General features: G+C 47.7%; 2 protein-coding genes across 15 annotated transcripts; one reads left to right on the forward strand and one right to left on the reverse strand.

Annotated features, from left to right (window-relative positions):
* Nucleotides 1–495: 495 nt before the first annotated feature.
* On the reverse strand, nt 496–5,309 carry LOC123145589 (pterin-4-alpha-carbinolamine dehydratase 2, mitochondrial). 14 transcript variants are annotated; one of them, XR_006472338.1, is made up of 7 exons: nt 5,036–5,253; nt 4,715–4,800; nt 4,569–4,628; nt 3,658–3,726; nt 3,205–3,261; nt 2,948–3,110; nt 496–792 (listed from the first exon to the last, which is right to left on the reverse strand). XR_006472338.1 is itself a non-coding variant. In XM_044565050.1 (7 exons), exons 1-5 carry the CDS (start codon nt 5,307–5,309, stop codon nt 3,239–3,241), a joined length of 603 nt encoding a protein of 200 aa, XP_044420985.1. In that variant the 3' UTR covers nt 496–792; nt 2,948–3,110; nt 3,205–3,238. The 14 variants fall into 14 exon arrangements, 3 of the variants coding, with proteins under 3 accessions (XP_044420985.1, XP_044420987.1, XP_044420984.1); XR_006472337.1 differs by having other exon boundaries at nt 4,504–4,628; XR_006472336.1 differs by having other exon boundaries at nt 3,205–3,322; nt 5,036–5,252.
* A 12-nt stretch (nt 5,310–5,321) lies between these two features.
* On the forward strand, nt 5,322–8,444 carry LOC123145588 (lysine-specific histone demethylase 1 homolog 1). The gene has a single exon (XM_044565048.1). The coding sequence runs from the start codon at nt 5,472–5,474 to the stop codon at nt 7,935–7,937; it is 2,466 nt and encodes an 821-aa protein (XP_044420983.1). The 5' UTR covers nt 5,322–5,471; the 3' UTR covers nt 7,938–8,444.
* Nucleotides 8,445–16,949: the final 8,505 nt, after the last annotated feature.

A 16,949-nucleotide genomic window follows, 5' to 3' on the forward strand; every position in this document is an offset into this window, starting at 1 on the left:
ATTCAGTAGCAGCATTCTACACAACCTCATCAATATACCCAGATGGACTGTCATGGATCTTCATGGGTTCTGACATCGGACCAGTGCATACTACTGACAACAATAGAACTGCAGCTACTACTGACAACCAAGCAGCATTTTTATACACGGCCAAAAGTCCAAAGAACAGTAAGATCCACTCACATGAACCCTAGATCGACACTACAGAAGTAAGGAATTTATAAGCGACCGATAGCTCGTGTTTACCTTGTTCATTGGTGGCACCGTGGTGGATTTTCCCTGTTCCTGTCCTAGGCGTGGCGGAGAAGAGCTCCCTCTGTGCGCTCTTGGTCCAGTGCACCAAATACAAATAATAGAGTATGCAGCCAGATGCTCAAAGTAGCGGACAGTTTGATACCGAAAGCAATGGATCAAGTAACTGAACCCATGAGCATTTGGCCAAATAAGCATTGTCTAGTACAACTGAGATATCAAGTTCAGAAAGGCAGTTCTATAGATCAGGATTAGGAATACATTCCACAGGTCAAAAGACCATTCATAATACACATTAGGGAAGAAGGACCATACATAATGATAGCAAGGCCTTTATACAAAAGACCAACGATAATCAGGTAGCAGTATACATAGGTAAGTGTGCAATGCCCCATTGCTCCTCACGGCGAACAAATACAGAAAGCTTACTGGCATGACTCATTAACAATAAAATAATATCAAATCCTCCTTGAACTTCTCATGAAGAACCAATAGCATCGCCAAACCATCATTTATCCCAGAATATATACTGGACGAATCCTACATACAAATCAATTGTTATAACCAATGAATAGGAAATGCTGGATACAGCTGAGTTGTTATTGTCGGTTAGTATTGAGAAGGTTGAGCATAGCCATCATTTTTTTAAAGCCTGGAGACATAGACCATCACCAGTAACCAAAACCAAACAGAATATTACACTTTATGCAGAGTAACTGAAAGATAAATGAGCTTCTCCAGATGCATTTTGCTACACAAGCATCTTAAAAGTTTTGGCTTAGCTACTGACATGGCACCGGGCTAGCTATGTAGGAGAGATAGACGATGGCCAGGAGAGAATTTGGAGAAGCACAGAACAAAAACTGCAACAGTGCAAGTTTAGCAATGGAATTAAATTAAGGTTATCAGTATTCTTATTTTGATACAAGTTCTGTCTAATGAGTACAGACAGATGTGAGCTACAGAAACATGGTGGTGGCATCTCACCTTTAGAATAACACTATCATCATATAGTCCCCATCCAGAAGCAGAGCATGTTGAAATACATCAAGGATTCGTATGGTTACCTGCATTAGGCCCGCGCGGGCAGTTTTGGCCTGTTTGGTTGCTCGGGTCGCATCTAAAAGTTGGCCCGCACGAAACTTAAAGCACCTCTGGGCTGCATCCAGAGGAACACTCAAATCGGCCGTTTTTGTGGAGCCAGGCGCGAGCGGTGCAACCCTAGGCACGTGGGCATGGGCGGTTGCACGCGTGGATGTGGTCTCGAGACGTTGCGTTGTTTCCTGAAGCCGCGTCATAAATTACCCACACCTCCCTTCCTCACCGCTCTCTCCCCTCTTCCCCACTCACACCGGCGGCGGCGACCACCGGAGCGGCTGCAGGACGATCCAAGACGGCGGCGACCACCGGAGCGACTGCAGAACTCCACCGGAGCGCATCAGCCATGGTGGTAAGTCCTTGCCCTGTCTCTAGATTACTGTTTTTGACTCGGGCTAGATTTGATTTGAGCACACGATTGGAGAGTTAGGGAGGGGATTGAACACATCGGAGGTGGGGGATTGGATTAGGGGAAACACTGGCGATGAACACTTGAATCCATCGATTCTGCACCGACGGCTTCTAGGGTTCATACGGTGATTTTTCGATTACATCGGGGGTGGCGATTGGGGTACAAACTCAATGTGTGTTTGTGATTTTACGTATGGTGTTGGATATACTACATCTTCGAGCACCATTAGCTACCACATCTCTGATGTGGTGCACTTGGAAGATAATTAAATGTCAAGTGAAGTGATTAAAATTACTAGCAAACAGGAAAAAAAGTAATAGTGGGGCCAATCTAGAATGGATTAAATGTTAAAAATTTGCTACTTCATCATACTAACTCTAACAAACTCAATGTTTTTGGTAGCTTATCATTTTTTAGGCAACTTTTTCATGTATAATTTTCATGAAGGTTACTATTGTATGAGAAATAAAAATGCAACCAAGGACTTCAACCTTGGTGAATATGACTCTCCTTTCTCCTTACAAATTCAGAAATGTGGCTATTCTTTTTTGTGTTAATCCTACGACTCATCTTACTTGAAGCTAGCTCACAATAATTCATTTTCATTCATAAATTCCTAAACGTAAATTATCCTTTCTTGCTGACATGCTTAGTCATGGCCGACCCTACCCATTGAGGCCAAGTCCATGTAATATCTGCCTGCAAGATCGAATTCTGAAATATTTGAGTTCAGATAGGCCCTTCTCACCACTTCAGTTCTTGCCCATCAGCATCTATGTAGGATCCAGATCAACTACTGCATCAATATTTTTTGGTCTATCCTATCCAAAATGCTCTAGTAACAAAACTCAGTCGTGTGTTGTTTCTTCAAACTGTGTTGGATTGTACAATTTAGTTCGTTAGGAAAATCTCTAATAGTTGTAGTGATATTTTTGGGTCAAACCTCGAATTCGAAAGGCTATCACAATGCAAAACAGATCCTAAAAAGGCTAGAGAGTTTTGGTGACACGCTACATCATATATCTATGCAATTGCATACACAGTAAGTAAGCCGCCTTCAAACTACGGAACACATTCAGAAGAACAGAAAAGTATTGGTGACCCAAATCGTATCATCAGAGAAATGCATCACCCAGGACAGATAGATATGATCACAGGCGAAGTGAAACTCAATGGTCGAAGTACCTGCTTTTGGAGTGGCATATGCAATTGTCACAAAATACAAAAATATATCTTTTGATTCACGAGAGCTACTCCTGGGCAGTAGATTTTTTCTTGCTCAAAAGGCCTCCTAGCTTGAGTTCATTGATCTTTGCAGCAAGGATGAAATCATTATCTGTTAAACCACCTGTTACCACAATAAACAAACATGCCTGTGAGTCCTTATTGTGCTTTTATGTTTTTTTAGCACCAGTTGACGATGAATGAACTGTTATACTTACTATTTTCACTCCGTATTGTATGGCTCGTTCTTGTTCATTTAAGTTGATTGGATTTCCCTAAACGAAAATAAGTTTTATCATGACAATGGCCAACTGCTGATAGGCATCAAGCGCCTACCTACCAATTTTGCATGATCAAAAGACCTCTAATTAGTTCACATCATATCATTGTCAGCCCGTCAGAGTTCATAAAACAGCAAATGAATAACTAGTAAACCATTGCTGTTCAGAATAGAATACAACAAAACAATTGGTTTTCCAGGTCCAAGGGATTTAATAATCTACTATAACAATGCTGCTCCGTTATTCTCGGAAATCAACGGAGGTGACTATTATTACAATTTCAAAAAATAGTGAAATAAGTACTCCAGTTTTAAAAGAGATTTTAACTAAAGATAATGCGTGAAATCCTAGAGTGAAATCTCAAGTCAAATAACCATATGGAACACTTACTGACTGAGTGAGTCCACACATCAATTTTCACATTATTCCAACCAACAAGATGAAGATCTGGGTGGTGACCTGGAAAAGCATATCCATTTAAAGTTTTAAACATAATTTGCCAAGATTGTTACTGAAACAAAAAAAAAGTGCCAAGAAATTTGTTGGATTCTGGGTGAAATACAAAATCTCTTGGCCAATTTCAGGGGTATTTTCGTTTAGAAATGTAGAAATACGGCCTCTCATCATGCTAAATATAACTGCAATACCAAATGCAACACATAAGGTAGCAAAGTTTGAACAAAAGTAGTTTGATTATGACACCATGGATATATGAGGGGAAATATATCTTCTGAAAGCTTGGAGTCGTCCGTTGATAACATAACAGTTTAGGAGGTGCCAGGTTTGGTGAGGGCTGGGTAGCTATGCTGTCTATTATGTGGAGTCCAGTTAACAACACAAACAATTAATATCACTGTGAAGAAGTGAAGATACTGGCATACTGAACATATATAATAGTTAGCAGCATTTACTTGTTGCGGCCTGTATGTGCCAAATGATATTGTTAAATATTACAGTGGGGATTTAGGACTGTAGGACAGGAAGTGAATAACTCCTCTTTGATAATACTCCATCCGTATCAAAATATAAGACGTTTTTTGATACTTCCTTTGTATCAAAAAGCGTCTTGTGTTTTGATAGATAGGGAGTAGTAAGCAGTGCATCGACTTGCTGTGGTCCGTATGTGCCAATGATATTGTTAAATTCCAATGCGGTGAGAACAGGGGACATTTAAAAAACTGAATTCTGAACAACGAGACAACGTGAATCCGAAGAACAGAGCAAAAGAAAGGAGACCCTTCTTCCTCCGCAACAGCAGCAACAAGCTGAAAGAACTCAAGCCCTTTCGCAAAGCTCTTCACCTTCCATGCCCTGTGCAACTTCAGAATGTCACCCTCATTTTTCACCTCCCAGCCAGTCACCTGTTTTCAAGGGAGGTCAGTCAACATAACCGGTCTTAATCAAGTTTTTTTTTTTACTATAGCAAAGCATGGGAAGAAAAGAAAACCTGCTCTAGCAACGTTTTAGCAGAATCTTCTGACATGGCCTGTAAATCCTTTGAATTGCATGAGACACAGCTCCTTTTTGATAATTCTGCAAAGAAAAAAAACGCATGCTTTTTTTACAGGACTGCATGGTGATCAGTGGCCTCAAGCTCAGAAGCACGCATCAGGGGATGGCCTAGTGATGATACGACAACAGAGAGACACGGATTCGTAAGCAGGAACGGAGAAAAACGAACGGGGGTGCAGTTCAGGAGCCAGCCAGGAGGCCTAGATCGAGAGAGATTTAGAAAACGAACGGGGCTGCGGCGGCGGCGCGCGCTCACCGACTTCAGCCGCGGCCTCGTCCCCCGTCGCCTGCGAGGCGGAGCGGCCAGTGGGGGCGGACGCGCTGGGTGCCGCCTGGTCGCGGAGTAGGGTACGCCCCTCCATCCCTAAGCTTCGGCCTTCGGGGAGACAGCGGCGCAGTGCCGTGGGGAGTCCAGGTGAAGCTTCTATGTTCAGACTCTTTTTTTGTTTGAGACACGTGTTCAGAGATGAGGGAACGGATGCGTCTACTAGGCACGGAAACGGGGAGAGGTGAAGTACTCTTTCATGCATGTTTTACGGAAACACATTCCACAGGGCCAGACACCTCTTCCCTCCCGTCCCGACTCTCCCTTCGCCCCGCACAGTTCTGGCCCTAAACCAACCCCTGAACCCTCCCAATTCCCAAATCTAGTCGCCGAGGGAAGCTCGCCGCATCCCTCCCCGGAGACCCCAATGGAGGAAGGCAACGGGGCGCAGCCGCCGCCCTTGCCTCCGCCCGACGCGCCCGAAGCCGAGGGGCATCTAGCTCTCGTCCCCATGGACCAGGACGCCGCCGCGGAGCCCATGGAGGACGGCGCGGCCGGGGGAGACGCCGCGGAGCCCATGGAGGAGGACGCGCCCACGTCCTCCCCGACCCCGTCCGCCCCCTCCGCCACCGCGGCCGTCGACGACTCCACCGTCGCGCGGAAGCGCCGCCGCCGCAAGAAGCAGTTCCCCGGCATGATCCCCACGGCCGGCGTCCGCGTCCTCCGCGCATCCTCCTCGTCGGGGGCCACCGCGGCGCACCTCGCCGGCATCCCGCGCCGCCGCGGCCGCCCGCCGACCAACTCCTCCCTCCGCCTGGCGCGGGAGCTGGATTCCGAGGCCACCATCGCGCTCGCCGCGGGGTTCCCCGCGGATACCCTCTCCGAGGACGAGGTCGCCGCCGCCGTCATCCCGCTCATAGGTGGCGCCGACCAGGCCAACTACCTCGTCGTGCGCAACCATATTCTCGCGCTGTGGCGCTCTAATCCCCTCTCCCCCGTCGCGGCCAACGCCGCGCTCGCATCCATCCGCGCCGAGCATGCGCCCCTCGTCGCCGCCGCACACTCCTTCCTATCGGACCATGCCTACATCAATTTCGGCCTCGCCCCCTCCATTGTCTCCCTACCACCAATCCCCCCTCCCTCCCATCCTCCCCCTTCTGTCCTCATCGTGGGTGCTGGCTTTGCTGGCCTCGCCGCCGCACGCCACCTTATGTCCCTTGGCTTCAAGGTTGCCATCGTCGAAGGCCGACTCCGCCCAGGTGGCCGTGTGTTTACTAAGACAATGCGGTCCTCTGCAGCAGACTATCCTGACATTGCTGCTTCTGCTGATCTGGGAGGCAGTGTGCTCACTGGTATTAATGGGAACCCCCTTGGTGTCATAGCACGGCAGCTTGGGTTCCCACTTCACAAGGTGCGGGACAAGTGCCCGCTGTATCTTCCGGATGGCCGCCCAGTTGACCCTGACATGGATGGTCGTGTTGAAGCTGCCTTTAACCAGCTTCTTGACAAGGTTTGCCAGCTGAGGCAGGTTATCGCAGATAGTGTCCCACACGGTGTGGATGTGTCACTTGGCATGGCACTCGAGGCATTCCGGGCAGCGCATGGTGTTGCCGCTGAGCCAGAGGAACGGATGCTTCTTGATTGGCATCTGGCCAACCTGGAGTATGCCAATGCCGCTCCTCTTGCTGATCTCTCCATGGCCTTCTGGGACCAGGATGATCCATACGAAATGGGTGGCGACCACTGCTTTATACCTGGTGGCAATTCCCAATTTGTCCGAGCACTTGCTGATGGCGTCCCGATATTCTATGGACAGAATGTGCGAAGGATACAGTATGGGTGTGATGGTGTGTTGGTCTACACTGATAAGCAGACATTCCGTGGTGATATGGCGCTCTGCACTGTTCCCCTTGGTGTGCTTAAGAAGGGGGACATTGATTTTGTGCCGGAGCTGCCAGTTCAGAAACGAGAGGCCATTCAGAGATTGGGTTTTGGGCTTCTTAATAAGGTTGTGATGTTATTCCCTTTTGACTTCTGGGATGGTAGGATTGATACATTTGGGCATTTGACTGAGGACTCTAGTCAACGAGGTGAATTCTTCCTGTTCTATAGCTATTCTTCAGTCTCAGGAGGTCCACTGCTCGTTGCCCTTGTTGCTGGGGAATCTGCTATCAGTTTTGAGAAGAAGTCACCAATGGAAAATGTCGAGAGGGTGTTAGACACACTTAAAAATATATTTTCACCCATGGGGATCGAGGTACCAAACCCACTGCAGGCAATATGTACTCGATGGGGCACTGACAAGTTTTCATATGGATCATATTCCCATGTGGCTATTGGGTCTTCCGGTGATGATTATGATATTTTGGCTGAGAGTGTTGGTGATAGAATCTTCTTCGCCGGGGAGGCAACAAATAGGCGGTACCCTGCAACGATGCATGGAGCTCTGCTTAGTGGGTACAGAGAGGCTGCCAATATTGTAAGAGCCGCTAGAAAGAGAGCAAAAAAGGTTGACTTATCTGAGAAAACAGTTGTCAGTTATGAAGTCAAAGATATTGTTAAAGATGATAACATTGATTTGGATGATCTCTTCCGTACCCCTGATGTTGCTTTCGGTGGCTTCTCAGTTCTGCATGACCCATCTATATCTGAACCTGATTCAGCATCATTGCTGCGTGTTGGAATTGGTGCCAGAAAGTTAGGCTCTGGTTCACTTTTCCTGTACGGCCTAATAATGCGGGAGAATGTAACTGAGCTAGCTGCAATGGAAGGCGACGAGCAGCGGTTGAGTACACTGTACCGAGATTTTGGGACAAAACTGGTGGGATTGGATGGCTTGGGTGATGCTGGGGAAAGCCTTATATCACGGATAAAGGCTTCTTCTAAGAAGTAGCATCCAGTCAAGATGTTGGAATGGTTGACTCAGCTGTAACAGTTGTCAGCTCTGAGCATTTAGTTTGCAAGTCCAACATAGCTGCTGACCCTTCAAGTAATTCATTCATTTCATTGATTGCTATATACCTCTCAATTCTCATCAAGGTGTAAGCTGTGCCATGTAATACTGGTTAAACCATGGGTAGTCATTGAAGATCATATCACCATGGGTAGTCATTGCAGATCATATCACCATGGGAAATAATGGAATTCTTATCAGTACTTTCTGTTCAGACTTGATACACCTCTCTGACACTTCTGTGATGACATTGTGATGCATTTCTTTTTTTGTGATGTAGCACTTGCTAGCATTTTCCCATTTGGGTGTGGTTATATGGTATTCCCTCTGCACCAAAATGTAAGACATTTTTTAGTTTTGCATAGGGCATAAAAACGTCTTACATTTTGTTACGGAGGGAGTTGTTATGACTCTCGATATTGTTTGGAATATTTCTCCAAGTTGCCATTTCTTGTTTTGTTGGTGCTTTGTTTTTGTTTCAGGATTCAGTCTCATTGATTAATTGTGCGGTGTTGCTTATTCTGGAAGGTGGTTTTATATGAACTGCAAAGCATGTTAGTGTTTATTATTCATTGTCTTCAGCAAGCTGTAGGGTAGAGGCTCTTGTAGGTGACAGCTCAAGAATTTGTTTGATCAGATGGTCAGTGTGATACCATTCTTTCACCTTACAACCTATTAGTTTGACTATGTGTGCAGTAAATAATTTTTGAAGGAAATGCTGGAAACCTATAACTTCTCCAAGAAGCAGGTAACCAATCTTTTACTTTTCCGAACTTGATTCTAGTGAAATGCAGTACTCCTATTGGCTTATCCAACTGAACATTATTTATTGTAATTTTGTCAAATAGATACGACATAACTTAAATTTACTGAGCTCCCTAAAATAGAGCCTTTTGATTATCTAACTGTATCTTGATAAAATTACTCCAATTCAGGACCTTTACGATGGTAGTTAAGACAAATAATTTTCTTGACGGTAGTTTTGACTTGTTTGAATAATGTCCTGATTTTAAGGTTAACGTTGTCACTCATAGCACACACATTATATAACTGTGCTGGTTGGAGGCATGCTTAAGGTTCACAAGCTTGCAGTGCCACTATTAAATTTGCATCAAATTTAAAATGGCGAGCCTGTCCTGAAGCAAATTCGCAATTGGTTGTTCAATTCGTAGCTAGCCGTTTCTGGTATAAGCCCATGCTTATGTTAGGATGTTTGAAACTCAGTACGTTCTTCGCTGTTGATTGCATGTTTCTGTTTGATTCACCAAGATGGTATATACGTTATCGGTCAGTAATTTTTAGCTCTGTTGTGTCATGCTAAAAGTTGCATGCTGGCTAACATGAGAAATGGCTTGTTCTTGATCTGTGCTCAGCGGTTTGTTGTGATAAAGTTACTCCAATTCAGGGCCTTTACAATGGTAGTTAAGACAAATAGTTTTCTTGACAGTAGTTCTGATTTCAAGGTTTTGACTTGTTTGAATAATGTCCTGATTTTAAGGTTAACGTCGTCACTTTGTCAGCATAGCACACACATTATATAACTGTGTTGGTTGGAGGCATGCTTAAGGTTGACAAGCTTGCAGTGCCACGATTAAATTCACATCAAATTAAAAATAGTGAGCCTGTCTTGATGCAAATTCACATCTGGTTGTTTATTTTGTAGCTAGTCGTTTCTAATATAAGCACATGCTTATGTTTGGATGTTTGAAACTCGGTACATTCTTTCTGTAGATTGGATGTTTCCGCTTGATTCACCAATATGGTATTACATCGTCGGTCCGTAATTTTTAGCTGTCAGGTCATGCTACAAAATTGTGTGGTATGTTGCTTTAGCTAGAAATTGTGTGGTATGTTGCTTTAGCTCCAGACTTTGTTTCGGTGCTGGTCGCCAGCGATTGCGCTGCGCGGGTTTAGTAATGGAATGAGTATTCCGGTTCAAAAAGAAAAAAGAAATTGGTCCGGTTTCAGAGTGGAAGCTTGAGCCAAAAATACTTGCCAGGTTTGGGGTTTTCCTGCTGAAAACCTCATATTTTGGTCTGTTCTTATCGTTATTGTATCTTGGAAATTAAAGAGTGGTTGTCCGTAGTAGTTGTAAGGAGACGACGCTCTCTTTCTTGGTAGCACCTGATTTTTTTTAGGTCAAGTTGGAAATGTGGGACAGGCACGTGATGCAGCCAGGAATCCGTGCATATATGCTGCTTCAATTTCCCATAATCGCTTTCTGGTAATGACAAAGGCATGTTTACGTGCAGTACTGTTTTATCCCTGCAGATGTACTACAGCATGAGTGATCATTCTAAAAAAAGGTACCAGCGCCGTGTTCTTTCTTTTGAATTGACCAGCCGCTCGATGGGATGTTTTCTAGCAGTATCTGGGAGTACATGTTTGTCAGCAAGCACGGCTGCTTTTCTGTTATTCATTTGCACAGTGCCGCGCCTCGTGTTTTCCCTTGTATAATCTGCTACCCACATCTTTTCTTTTCCATTAAAAAGTTTGAGTTGGGGGCTGGCTCCGGTACGGCGCATTTTTGTAACATATTGATGTCCCAGAACTGCGTAGGAAACTGGGTACCCAGCAATGATTTCGCGATTCTTTTGACGGATGCTTAATGGCTGAGGACTGCACTGAGCCAGTTGTGCTTCTTGGCCTGTCTGTTAGCTATTCGGCAAAAAAAATTGTCGCGCTGACGTTGTACTACCCTGCGACCGTGTCCCATTCTGAAGTCTCAGTCCATGTATGCTAATAACCGAGTCACCGAGATGGCTGTTTGTGCAATCAGAAAAGAAAAGGACTGATGTAGAATGTTCGTCGTTGTTCATTGTTCACTGCCGTCGCTGATTTTGTCCACTGGCAAGCGACCAACCGAAGGTACTTTCTCGCGATCTGCCTGCAAGTGGAGAAGCCTCTCCAGTGTTAGGCCCAAAACCAACCGCGTTTAGGTTTCAGCTGCTGCCGTGCCAGGCGTGATCATCATGCAACATCGCACGCGTTGGTGCAATCTTGGCCGCATCCCACATGCATGCGCCCAACCGCAACGGATAATAAAGTGGCCATCCACCAGCCTACTGTTTGACATTGACGCCCGTGTTCGAAAAATCCTAGCTGTTCTCTTTTGTCCATCTTCCATCTACTAGTGCTTGCTCGACACTCCGCCCTCAGATAATCCGACCCGTGATCTAGTATATGGCATCCAACGCGGCGGCAGATGGATTTGGGCGCCGTGCGTTCTTGGCCGCATCTACCGTGCCGTGCTGGCTGCTGCTGCGCTCGTGTAGATTCGCGGCAAAATTCGACCCGGCATTTCCCAGAAGGGACAAGGGACGACGCGCCGTGCACTGCTCCTGATTCAACCGGTCGAGAGAGATCAAAGAAGGGAAGAAATCGTTTTGCAGCTTCGAAGAAGGGCAAATTTGACAAATTTAACCTATAGACGAAATCAAATCACAGAATGAACTATCCGTAAAACTATTTCACGCGGCTGACCCGTGGCGCCTAACTCTCAGGCGCTGCACTAGTGCAACGCCTGGGAGCTAGGCGCTACACTGTATAGTGTGGCGCCTAGCTCTCAGGCGCTGCACACTGACTTAGTAATTTTCTGATCACACGGGTGCGACGCTGGTCGTGTAGCGCCTATCTGTGAGGCGTTGCACAGTGTAGTGTGGCGCCTTCGTGTCGGGCGTCACACAAAAAGGTCAGCCGCATGAAATAATTTCACGGGTAGTTCATTCTGTGATTTGATTTCGTCTATAGGTCAAATTTGTCAAATTTGCCCTGAAGAAGCAGGGATGGGACGAGTCCGGAGGCCTGATTGCGTTCAGCTACTACTACTCTACCTGGAGTAACAAGTAGGAATACGTACGTACGAGCAGCGATGGACAGGCAGACGGATGTTTGTGTCGGTGCGGCGTGCTACGTCGTCGTCCTAGTAGTAGTACTGTCCGGCCAGCGGGAGGACCAGTGTCGGGCAGAATTATTTGGGATGTAGTAATACGAATGTAGTCTCACCGACATGGATGGCATGGATGGTCCAACCATGGTAGGGTTCGTGTCGCACGCTTTACAATTAATGCCACACGATGCATGTTCCATCTGTTTGTTGCAAACTTTTTTTTTCGATTTTTTTTTCTTGCAAAGTTTCAGTTTAAATTTCTGCATTCGTGTGAATCTGTCGCAGCGCATGCGTGTCCGATGCTAGATGGCGATGACCGTGAATTTGTGATAGAGAGATGGGCTCACACTATCATCTAATACTAGCTCCTCCCCCCTCTGCACATGTGTTCTTTCAGCTACTTGCCGCAGTCGATCCCGGTTGACCGACCCACTCGCATAGACTCCGAGCACTAAACTACAGGCTTTCCACGCTGAAAAGGCAGAGACAGAGGTCGGCCAGATCGGCCGGAGGACAGCGCCGTACGTAGCCTAGCTTTTATTTATGGAAGCATCACTGCCCCACTGACCACTGACCTTGGGCTATGCCACTCACGGCTCGTTTTCAGTTAATCAACCGCCTTCCTCGACAAAAGATGGCATACTCTCAAACGAAAATGGCAGCAACTCTTATCAAACCTAGTGTGTTAGCGACGAGCCCACTACACCCATGACCGGAGACGGGCGTGCGTCACGGTGATGGTCGGTCCGGCACACTGTCACTGAGCTGGGGAAGGTTGGTTGGGTCGGGTGCGGGCGCATAGCACGATTGAGACGGTGATCACGGCTCCTAAGCACTCGATCAGCGGGGGGTGCCCAGCCCACCACCGTGGTGGCCGGAAGGTGAAGGTTCGGCCGATCGATCGTGCCCGTACCACCACCGCAGGCGCCCACTTTTACGTATGCATGCACGGGAATGATTTTGCCGCCGCTGTAGCCTGCTCGTGTCTCCGACAGCGGGCGCCGCCGCCCACCTCTTTTCCAGCGGCGCCCCAAGCGTCCAAAGCTATGCCGGGCCAGCGAGCTAGTACGCGCTTTCTGCCCGGGTTCAAAAAGCGAGGATCGATCGAATCCTGACTTGTGCCCAACCGCAGAATATATACTGTTGGTTCGGTTCCAGATTTTCAGCATCCGGATTCGCAAGAGAATGGCTGGGTAAGAGTGTTTCGAGAAAGAAGATTCATAATGTGAAAAAACGTCTTATATTTTGAGACAGGGGAGCATATATAAAGAAACGAGATGATTTTGGCAGTGCATTTCATATTTGAGAAATTTCGCTACTGCAAGAGAAGAATGACGTCCTAGTCATCGATTACTAAACGGAAAATCCTACTAGTATGTAAATGTGGTAATGATGACATGATTATTAAAAAAGACATGATTGCAAAACAATACTTTTTTATATATGTATGTAATATTCACCACTTTCAGATAAAGGTATTTCTACCCGCAAAAGAGATAGATGTATTTCTCCTCTTCCTTCCACTCGACCTACGCTGGCGAGTCCGTGGATTCACCTTCCCTCTGCCTGCCGCTCCGATGGTCGACGGCGGGGAGGGAAATCGGATGCTTCGGCTCCGGCTAGTAGATAGGTTAGACTTCTAGTCCTCGCAGGAGCGGCGCTTGGACGAATGATGCTGCTTCTTCTTCAAGTCGGTCTTCCGGGCTCCGATCCTCATCAAGTTTGTCCATCGTGACGGATTAGAAGGAACTCTGCCGTAGATTTCTGCCACCTATTGGGGGCAGCGAGTTAGGGTTTCTCCTTGTGCGTACACGACAACAAGATTTGATGTTAGGTTCTTTAGATCGATTTAAGGGTTCAAGGGCGCTGGTCCTTAGAGGCATGTGCACGAAGACTTTCCATATGTCATCGACATGGCCAAAAAGACTGGTATGGATGCGGCGACAAGGGCGTGCCGATGTCTCGTTTTGGCAGTTGTAGTGGGCACTCAGTGGCTCGGGGATCTTAATGTAATTTTTATCATGTTTGAGGTGCTTTGAACTTCTGGTGAACTCTTATATATGTATAGTATAATTGTTTTTGGGTATATACACATGTATGATATCATAATTTCATGCTCCCTTCGTCCGAAAAAGCTTACATCCATTCGAGGACAAGCTTTTTCGGAAGGAGGGTGTGACGCCCCCGATTTGACCGTACACTAATCATGCACGCAAATGTGTACGACCAAGATCAGGGACTCACGGGAAGATATCACAACACAACTCTAAAACATAAATAAGTCATACAAGCATCATAATACAAGCCAGGGGCCTCGAGGGCTCGAGTACAAGTGCTCGATCATAGACGAGTCAGCGGAAGCAACAATATCTGAGTACAGACATAAGTTAAACAAGTTTGCCTTAAGAAGGCTAGCACAAAAGTAGCAACGATCGAAAAGGCAAGGCCTCCTGCCTGGGACCTCCTAACTACTCCTGGTCGTCGTCAGCGGCCTGCACGTAGTAGTAGGCACCACCAGTGCCGTGGGAGTCGTCGTCGACGGTGGCGTCTGGCTCCTGGGCTCCAACGTCTGATTGCGACAACCAGATAGAAAGGAAAGGGGGAAAAAGAGGGAGAGAAGCAACCGTGAGTACTCATCCAAAGTACTCGCAAGCAAGGGACTACCCTACATATGCATGGGTACATGAGTAAAGAGGCATATCAGTGGACTGAACTGCAGAATGCCGGAATAAGAGGGGGATAGCTAGTCCTGTCGAAGACTAAGCTTCTGGACATCTCCATCTTGCAGCATGTAGAAGAGAGTAGATTGAAGTCCTCCAAGTAGCATCGCATAGCATAATCCTACCCGGCAATCCCCTCCTCGTCGCCCTGTTAGAGAGCGATCACCGGGTTGTATCTGGCACTTGGAAGGGTGTATTTTACTCAGTATCCAGTTCTAGTTGTCATAAGCTCAAGGTACAACTCCGGGTCGTCCTTTTACCGAGGGACACGGCTATTCGAATAGATAAACTTCCCTGCAGGGGTGCACCACATAACCCAACACGCTCGATCCCATTTGGCCGGACACACTTTTCTGGGCCATGCCCGGCCTCGTAAGATCAACACGTCGCAGCCCCACCTAGGCTCAACCGAGAGGCCAGCACGCCGGTCTAAACCTATGCGCGCAGGGGTCTGGGCCCATCGCCCTATGCACACCTGCACGTTGCGTACGCGGCCGGAAGCAGACCTAGCCTAGTGGCGTTCCAGTCCAATCCGGCGCGCGCCACTCAGTCGCTGACGTCAAAAGAGCTTCGGCTGATACCACGACGTCGGGATACCCATAACTACTCCCACGTAGATGGTTAGTGCGTATAGACCAAATGGCCAGACTCAGATCAAATACCAAGATCTCGTTAAGCGTGTTAAGTATCCGCGAACGTCGACCAGGGCCAGGCCCACCTCTCACCTAGGCGGTCTCAACCTGCCCTGTCGCTCCGCCACAAAGATCCACTTGCGGGTACTCCTACGAGCCGACCCGACTTTAATCATCACATGTGTCATGTATATAGTATATAAGTATATGCCCGTGTTCACCGCCCAGGTGATCACGGCCCGATAGTATAGCACAGCAGACGGACAAGAATGTAGGGCCACTGATGGAAATCTAGCATCCTAGACTAAGCATGTAGGATTGCAGGTAAAGGTAACAACAGTAGTAGCAAGGATAGGCTATGCATCAGAATAGGATATCGAAAGTAGTAACATGCTACACTACTCTAATGCAAGTAGTAGAGAGTAGAGTAGGCGATATCTGGTGATCAAGGGGGGGGCTTGCCTGATTGCTCTGTCAAGTAGGAGGGGTCGTCGACTCCGTAGTCAAACTGGGCAGCAGCAGTGTCGGTCTCGTAGTCTACCGGAGAGAAGAGGGGGAAGAAACAGTAAATACAAAGCAAACATAAGCATGACGATGCGTGACATGTCAATGAGCGGTGCTAGGGGTGTCCTAACGCGACAGTAGGTGGTACCGGTGAAGGGGGGGAACATCCGGGAGGTATTCCCGATGTTTCGCGTTTTCGGACAGACGGACCGGAGGGGGAAAGTTGCTAGTTCGATAGGTTAGGGAGGTGTGGTGGACGAACGGACTGCGTATTCAGATTCGTCTCGTCGTTCTGAGCAACTTTCATATAGAAAACATTTTCATCCGAGTTACGGTTTAAAAGATATGAATTTTCAAAGTTTATTTGAATTTCTGGAATTATTTATATTCAGAAAAATGAATTATGACGTCAGCATGAGGTAATGCTGACGTCAGCAGGTCAACTGGTCGGCTGACCAGTCAAACCAGACAGGTGGGTCCAGTGGGACCCACATGTCAGCCTCTGTTAGTCTAACATTTAGTTAAACTAAACTAACAGTATAATTAGAGGGATGGGCCCCACATGTCAGTGACTAATTAGTTAAACTAATTACTTTTAATTATAAAATCATTTTAATTATTTATTTTAAGGGGCGGGGCCCGCACGTCAGTGGCTGGGGCCGCCCAGTCAGCCCAGTTGACCAGGTCAACTGGTCAACAGGTGACCAGGGGGCCCACTGGCAGTGACCCAGGGGGTGGCCCCAGGTGTGCCACGTCGGTGGCCGGCGCCGGAGCAACGCCGGCGACCGAAAACACGGCGGAGGCGCTCGGGACCTCGCCGGAATCCACGTACAGGGCACCGTTCAGGGAGTTTTCGGTCGCATTCGAAAGCTACGGCTGCGCCGCGTCCAACGGTGGTGGTTGTGGCGGCAGGGGTGACCGGAATCGAGCGCGGCGAGCTCGTCGGCGGACGACCGGAGTCGGACGCCAGAGGAAAGGGCGACGCAGCATGCTAGCGAGCGAACGGAGAGGCTAGGTGGGTCGTGCGTTAGGAGGCGAAGGCAACGGGCGCTGGCCCGTGGCCATTTGGTCACCGGAGGCACGCCGGCGACGAGCGCAGGCGGCAGCGCGTTCGGGCGCTCGTGGGGGAGCCGCTACGGAGCGCGAGCGAGCTAGCGGAGAGGGGGAGGAGGTAGAGGAGCTCACCGCGCGGCGCAAGAAAGGCCCG

Source organism: Triticum aestivum, chromosome 6D (assembly GCF_018294505.1).
Source record: "Triticum aestivum cultivar Chinese Spring chromosome 6D, IWGSC CS RefSeq v2.1, whole genome shotgun sequence".
Classification (NCBI taxonomy): domain Eukaryota; kingdom Viridiplantae; phylum Streptophyta; class Magnoliopsida; order Poales; family Poaceae; genus Triticum; species Triticum aestivum.

Excerpts from the sequence above, each read along its gene's own strand:
- LOC123145589 (XM_044565050.1), bottom strand. The coding sequence starts at position 5,309 with ATGCATGAAAGAGTACTTCACCTCTCCCCGTTTCCGTGCCTAGTAGAC. Across the intron at positions 4,801-5,008 it reads CGCGCCGCCGCCGCAGCCCC|AATTATCAAAAAGGAGCTGT; the intron begins GTTCGTTTTCTA and ends TTTTCTTTGCAG. Across the intron at positions 3,262-3,657 it reads TGTGTGGACTCACTCAGTCA|GGAAATCCAATCAACTTAAA; the intron begins GTAAGTGTTCCA and ends ATTTTCGTTTAG.
- LOC123145588 (XM_044565048.1), top strand. The coding sequence starts at position 5,472 with ATGGAGGAAGGCAACGGGGCGCAGCCGCCGCCCTTGCCTCCGCCCGAC.